Source organism: Hemibagrus wyckioides, linkage group LG14 (genome assembly GCF_019097595.1).
Source record: "Hemibagrus wyckioides isolate EC202008001 linkage group LG14, SWU_Hwy_1.0, whole genome shotgun sequence".
Lineage (NCBI taxonomy): Eukaryota > Metazoa > Chordata > Actinopteri > Siluriformes > Bagridae > Hemibagrus > Hemibagrus wyckioides.
The window spans coordinates 24,908,089-24,915,399 of record NC_080723.1 but is presented as its reverse complement, the minus strand read 5'-3'; the positions used below and the strand labels follow the sequence as shown (position 1 = coordinate 24,915,399).

At 36.7% G+C, this 7,311-nt stretch overlaps 1 protein-coding gene across 3 annotated transcripts in view; it reads left to right on the top strand.

Moving 5' to 3' along the window:
• Positions 1-7,311, top strand: part of ehmt2 (euchromatic histone-lysine N-methyltransferase 2) — a 33,816-nt gene that overhangs the window by 19,839 nt on the left and 6,666 nt on the right. For all 3 annotated transcript variants that reach the window (XM_058408354.1, XM_058408352.1, XM_058408355.1), the window contains 5 exons: positions 1,217-1,361; positions 1,591-1,668; positions 5,915-6,030; positions 6,229-6,315; positions 6,409-6,487. In XM_058408354.1, coding sequence (XP_058264337.1) covers positions 1,217-1,361; positions 1,591-1,668; positions 5,915-6,030; positions 6,229-6,315; positions 6,409-6,487 — 505 coding nt within the window. The remainder of the gene's footprint in view (positions 1-1,216; positions 1,362-1,590; positions 1,669-5,914; positions 6,031-6,228; positions 6,316-6,408; positions 6,488-7,311) is intronic.

The following is a 7,311-nucleotide window of genomic DNA, read 5'->3' as shown; positions in this document are numbered from 1 at the left end:
TCTAAGAGCTCTTAACCTCCATCCCAGCCCAGGAAGAAGGCTCTTATCTAGACACACATCGGTCAATTTCTTATAAAAATTAAACAATTTTATACTTTTTAACCACAAAAGCTCATCTAGTGCTAGCTCTGGGATGCGCGTCCACGACACTGCATACTACATAATCACGTCTGAAGGTCACGCGTGATGTAGGCGGAGCAACAGACCCAGTGTTTACAAGCGTGGAGAAGGAGGAGCGCTCTGAAGTTGTTGTGTGGAACGACACAAAGTTATACGTACCTTTTTGTTAGTAAAGAGCGTGTGACTGATTTGCACTTCCTAGTTCTTTGTTCTTGGTCGCTTTGTAAACACTGGGTCTGTAGCTCCGCCTATGTCACGTGTGACCTTCCGACATGATCACGTGGTATACAGCGTCACGGGCACCGTTGAAGTTCACTATATGGAGAAAAATCCTGACATGTTTTCCTCAAAAAACACATCATTTCAGACAGACATGAACATCTTGGATGACGAGGGGGTGAGGAAATGATCTGTAGAGTTTTGTTCTGGAAGTGAACTTCTCCTTTTAACTAGAGCTGAGCTGTTTGTTACTGGAACTGGAGCCTTTCGGTACTGGAACTGGCTTATTTGTTCATGGAAATTAAACCTTTGATTCTGAAGCTGTAATTTTGGTACTGGACGGTTTTAAATGGAGAACATAGAGGACCATTGTCCTTCAGATTCGAAAATGTTTGTACTGTATTTAATGAGCACCTTTAGTACTGGTACTGGTGTTGAAACTGGAGATTTATTAACCAGACTGGTTGAAACTGGATCCTTATGGATTGTAACTGGCACCTTTAATAATCATATCTCTGGAACCTTTCAGTTGGTATCTGGAAATATTGACTCTAGAGCTGAATGCAGTGGTACTGGTATCTTGTGGTACTGGGATCCTGTAGTACTGGAAGTAACCTTTGCTTTTGGAACTGAATTCTTTGGTGAAGAAATTGGTTCCTTTTGTTATTTCAGCTGGACCCTTGGCTATTTGAGCTGGAACCTTTGGTACTGGGACTCTGTTCTTTATTTTGAGGACTAACCCCTGTGCTACTGAGACCAGATTCTGTAGAACCTGAACCGGGAGCATTTGGCATTGTAATTTAAACCGGAAGCCTTTGTACTGGAATGAATGAATAAATGTAAAAAGAAAATAAAGAAATTGTGTGTGTGTCTGTAGCGACGTGGCGCAGGGTTATGAGAACGTACCGATCCCGTGTGTTAACGGTGTGGATGATGAAGACTGTCCGTCAGACTACAAATACATCTCTGAGAACTGTGAGACCTCCGCCATGAACATCGACCGCAACATCACTCATCTACAGGTACACACACACACACACACAGACACGCACACACACACACACACACACACACGCACACACGCACACACACACACACTGCTGCAGGTAGGTGGTGCTGAGATAACAAGCTAACATGTACACCTGATGTTAGCGTTAGTGCTGAGAAGATAATGTGATTATTATGGTAACATTATATTTAGACTCCACTTGGGGTGTGTGTGTGTGTGTGTGTGTGTGTGTGTGTGTGTAGCACTGTAACTGTACTGATGACTGCTCCTCCAGTAACTGCCTCTGTGGACAACTCAGCATCCGCTGCTGGTATAACAAGGTAAGAGACAATCGTGTGTGTGTGTGTTAATTTGTGTACGTGTTAAATTGTGTGTGTGTGTGTGTTAATTTGTGTACGTGTTAAATTGTGTGTGTGTGTGTGTTAATTTGTGTATGTGTTAAATTGTGTGTGTTAATTTGTGTATGTGTTAAATTGTGTGTGTGTGTTAATTTGTGTATGTGTTAAATTGTGTGTGTGTGTTAATTTGTGTATGTGCTAAATTGTGTGTGTGTGTGTGTTAATTTGTGTATGTGTTAAATTGTGTGTGTGTGTGTTAATTTGTGTGTGTTAAATTGTGTGTGTTTGTGTGTGTTAATTTGTGTATGTTAAATTGTGTGTGTGTTAATTTGTGTATGTGTTAAATTGTGTGTTAATTTGCGTATGTGTTAGTGTGTGTGTTAATTTGTGTGTTAATTTGTGTATGTGTTAAATTGTGTGTGTTAATTTGTGTGTGTCAAATTGTGTGTGTGTGTGTGTTAATTTGTGTGTGTTAAATTGTGTGTGTGTGTGTGTGTGTGTTAATTTGTGTATGTGTTAAATTGTGTGTGTGTGTTAATTTGTGTATGTGTTAAATTGTGTGTGTGTGTGTGTTAATTTGTGTATGTGTTAATTTGTGTATATGTTAAATTGTGTGTGTGTTAATTTGTGTATGTGTTAAATTGTGTGTGTGTGTGTTTGTGTATGTGTTAAATTGTGTGTGTTAATTTGTGTATGTGTTAAATTGTGTGTGTTAATTTGTGTATGTGTTAAATTGTGTATGTGTGTTAATTTGTGTATGTGTTAAATTGTGTGTGTGTGTGTTAATTTGTGTATGTGTTAAATTGTGTATGTGTGTGTTAAATTGTGTGTGTGTGTTAATTTGTGTATGTGTTAAATTGTGTGTGTGTGTTAATTTGTGTATGTGTTAAATTGTGTGTGTGTGTTAATTTGTGTATGTGTTAAATTGTGTGTGTGTGTTAATTTGTGTATGTGTTAAATTGTGTATGTGTGTGTTAAATTGTGTGTGTGTGTGTTAATTTGTGTGTGTTAAATTGTGTGTGTGTGTTAATTTGTGTATGTGTTAAATTGTGTGTGTGTGTTAATTTGTGTATGTGCTAAATTGTGTGTGTGTGTGTGTGTGTTAATTTGTGTATGTGTTAAATTGTGTGTGTTAATTTGTGTATGTGTTAAATTGTGTGTGTTAATTTGCATATGTGTTAGTGTGTGTGTTAATTTGTGTGTTAATTTGTGTGTGTTAAATTGTGTGTGTGTGTTAATTTGTGTATGTGTTAAATTGTGTGTGTGTGTGTGTGTTAATTTGTGTATGTGTTAAATTGTGTGTGTTAATTTGTGTATGTGTTAAATTGTGTGTTAATTTGCATATGTGTTAGTGTGTGTGTTAATTTGTGTGTTAATTTGTGTATGTGTTAAATTGTGTGTGTGTGTGTGTGTTAATTTGTGTATGTGTTAAATTGTGTGTGTGTGTGTTAATTTGTGTGTGTGTGTGTGTGTGTTAATTTGTGTGTTAATTTGTGTATGTGTTAAATTGTGTGTGTGTGTGTGTGTGTTGTGTGTGTGTGTGTTAATTTGTGTATGTGTTAAATTGTGTGTGTGTGTGTGTTAATTTGCGTATGTGTTAGTGTGTGTGTTAATTTGTGTGTTAATTTGTGTATGTGTTAAATTGTGTGTGTGTGTGTGTGTTAATTTGTGTATGTGTTAAATTGTGTGTGTGTGTGTGTTAATTTGTGTGTGTGTGTGTGTGTTAATTTGTGTGTGTTAAATTTTGTGTGTGTGTTAATTTGTGTATGTGTTAAATTGTGTGTGTGTGTGTGTTAATTTGTGTATGTGTTAAATTGTGTGTGTTAATTTGTGTATGTGTTAAATTGTGTGTGTGTTAATTTGTGTATGTGTTAAATTTTGTGTGTGTGTTAATTTGTGTATGTGTTAAATTGTGTGTGTGTGTGTGTTAATTTGTGTATGTGTTAAATTGTGTGTGTTAATTTGTGTATGTGTTAAATTGTGTGTGTTAATTTGCGTATGTGTTAGTGTGTGTGTTAATTTGTGTGTTAATTTGTGTGTGTTAAATTGTGTGTGTGTGTTAATTTGTGTATGTGTTAAATTGTGTGTGTGTGTGTGTGTTAATTTGTGTATGTGTTAAATTGTGTGTTAATTTGTGTATGTGTTAAATTGTGTGTTAATTTGCATATGTGTTAGTGTGTGTGTTAATTTGTGTGTTAATTTGTGTATGTGTTAAATTGTGTGTGTGTGTGTGTGTTAATTTGTGTATGTGTTAAATTGTGTGTGTGTGTGTGTGTGTGTGTGTGTGTGTGTTAATTTGTGTGTGTGTGTGTGTGTGTTAATTTGTGTGTTAATTTGTGTATGTGTTAAATTGTGTGTGTGTGTGTGTTAATTTGTGTGTGTTAAATTGTGTGTGTGTGTGTGTTAATTTGTGTGTGTGTGTGTGTGTAAATTTGTGTATGTGTTAAATTGTGTGTGTGTGTGTGTGTTAATTTGTGTGTGTGTTAAATTGTGTGTGTGTGTGTTAATTTGTGTATGTGTTAAATTGTGTGTGTGTGTGTGTGTTAATTTGTGTGTGTGTTAAATTGTGTGTGTGTGTGTGTGTTAATTTGTGTGTGTGTGTGTGTGTTAATTTGTGTATGTGTTAAATTGTGTGTGTGTGTGTGTGTGTGTTAATTTGCGTATGTGTTAGTGTGTGTGTTAATTTGTGTGTTAATTTGTGTATGTGTTAAATTGTGTGTGTGTGTGTGTTAATTTGTGTATGTGTTAAATTGTGTGTGTGTGTGTGTGTGTTAATTTGTGTGTGTGTGTGTGTGTGTGTTAATTTGTGTATGTGTTAAATTGTGTGTGTGTGTGTTAATTTGTGTGTGTGTGTGTGTGTGTTAATTTGTGTATGTGTTAAATTGTGTGTGTGTGTTAATTTGTGTATGTGTTAAATTGTGTGTGTGTGTTAATTTGTGTATGTGTTAAATTGTGTGTGTGTGTGTGTGTGTGTTAATTTGCGTATGTGTTAGTGTGTGTGTTAATTTGTGTGTTAATTTGTGTATGTGTTAAATTGTGTGTGTGTGTGTGTGTGTTAATTTGTGTATGTGTTAAATTGTGTGTGTGTGTGTGTGTTAATTTGTGTGTGTGTGTGTGTGTGTGTTAATTTGTGTATGTGTTAAATTGTGTGTGTGTGTGTTAATTTGTGTATGTGTTAAATTGTGTGTGTGTGTGTTAATTTGTGTGTGTTAAATTGTGTGTGTGTTTGTGTGTGTTAATTTGTGTATGTTAAATTGTGTGTGTGTTAATTTGTGTATGTGTTAAATTGTGTGTTAATTTGCGTATGTGTTAGTGTGTGTGTTAATTTGTGTGTTAATTTGTGTATGTGTTAAATTGTGTGTGTGTTAATTTGTGTATGTGTCAAATTGTGTGTGTGTGTGTGTTAATTTGTGTGTGTTAAATTGTGTGTGTGTGTGTGTTAATTTGTGTATGTGTTAAATTGTGTGTGTGTGTTAATTTGTGTATGTGTTAAATTGTGTGTGTGTGTGTGTTAATTTGTGTATGTGTTAATTTGTGTATATGTTAAATTGTGTGTGTGTTAATTTGTGTATGTGTTAAATTGTGTGTGTGTGTGTTTGTGTATGTGTTAAATTGTGTGTGTTAATTTGTGTATGTGTTAAATTGTGTGTGTTAATTTGTGTATGTGTTAAATTGTGTATGTGTGTTAATTTGTGTATGTGTTAAATTGTGTGTGTGTGTGTGTTAATTTGTGTATGTGTTAAATTGTGTATGTGTGTTAAATTGTGTGTGTGTGTTAATTTGTGTGTGTGTTAAATTGTGTGTGTGTGTTAATTTGTGTATGTGTTAAATTGTGTGTGTGTTAAATTGTGTGTATGTGTTAAATTGTGTGTGTGTGTTAATTTGTGTATGTGTTAAATTGTGTATGTGTGTGTTAAATTGTGTGTGTGTTAATTTGTGTGTGTTAAATTGTGTGTGTGTTAATTTGTGTATGTGTTAAATTGTGTGTGTGTGTTAATTTGTGTATGTGTTAAATTGTGTATGTGTGTGTTAAATTGTGTGTGTGTGTGTTAATTTGTGTATGTGTTAAATTGTGTGTGTGTGTGTTAAATTGTGTGTGTGTGTGTTAATTTGTGTATGTGTTAAATTGTGTGTGTGTGTGTTAATTTGTGTATGTGTTAAATTGTGTATGTGTGTGTTAAATTGTGTGTGTGTGTGTTAATTTGTGTATGTGTGTGTTGTGTGACAGGATCAGCGTCTGCTGCAGGAGTTTAATAAGATCGAGCCTCCTCTGATCTTTGAGTGTAATCTTGCCTGCTCCTGTCACAAGAGCTGCAAGAACCGAGTGGTACAGGCCGGAATCAAGTGAGCCAATCACATCACACCACTCTAACCAATCACATCACACTGCTCCAGCCAGTCACCATGCCCTGTGACATCAGAGAACATATAAACATCACACTGCTGTATATATCTCAGTGTTCTCTTTAAACCTGCTATGTATGTTCAGTACTGTGCGTGTGTGTGTGTGTGTGTGTGTGTGTGTGTGTGTGTGTGTGTAAGGGTACGTTTACAGCTGTACCGCACTGAGAAGATGGGCTGGGGAGTCCGAGCTCTTCAGGACATTCCTCAGGGAAGCTTCATCTGCGAGTCAGTATGCTTTCTTCCTTACCTTTCCTTATGTGTTGTTTTTTTCCATTCTTCCTTTGAACTCTGTGTGTGTGTGTGTGTGTGTGTGTGTAGGTATGTTGGGGAACTGATCTCTGATGCAGAAGCAGATGTGAGGGAAGATGATTCGTATCTGTTTGATCTAGACAATAAGGTAAATGTTAAATCAACCTGTTTACACTGATGTGATAGAGCTCCTTGGTGTTGTTCTATAGAGTCATGTGACTCACTTATTAAAGCTGATTAGACTTGTTTATTGGGTCCAGTTTGATTTGTTAAATAGAGCAGCTGCGACCACTTTAACATGTGCTTTTATATATATATATATACACCACTGACCGGTGAAGTGAATAAGACTGATGATCTCCTCATCATGGCACCTGTTAGTGGGTGGGATATATTAGGCAGCAAGTCAACATTTTGTCCTCAAAGTTGATGTTAGAAGCAGGAAAAATGGACAAGTGTAAGGATTTGAGTGAGTTTGATGAAGGGCCAAATTGTGATGGCTAGACCACTGGATCAGAGCATCTCCAAATCTGCAGCTCTTGTGGGGTGTTCCCGGTCTGCAGTGGTCAGTATCTATCAAAAGTGGTCCAAGGAAGGAACAGTGATGAACCGGTGACAGGGTCATGGGTGGTCAAGGCTCATTGATGCACGTGGGGAGTGAAGGCTGGCCCGTGTGATCCGATCCAACAGACGAGCTACTGTTGATCAAATTGCATCAGAACTGGACCACAGAGCAATGGAAGGAGGTGGCCTGGTCTGATGAATAATGTTTTCTTTTACATCACGTGGAATGGTGTTCCAAGATGGCGGCGCGGCAGTAGCACGCAGCGGCCACTCCAGAACCAAAATGGTGCTATATCTTTGTTTTAGCCCGAATTTCAAGGTGCATGGACACCAAAGACAGTGGTGTTCATGTAAATGACTGCCAGACGATACTACAGCTCATAAATCATGCAGTTACTAACCTGCATG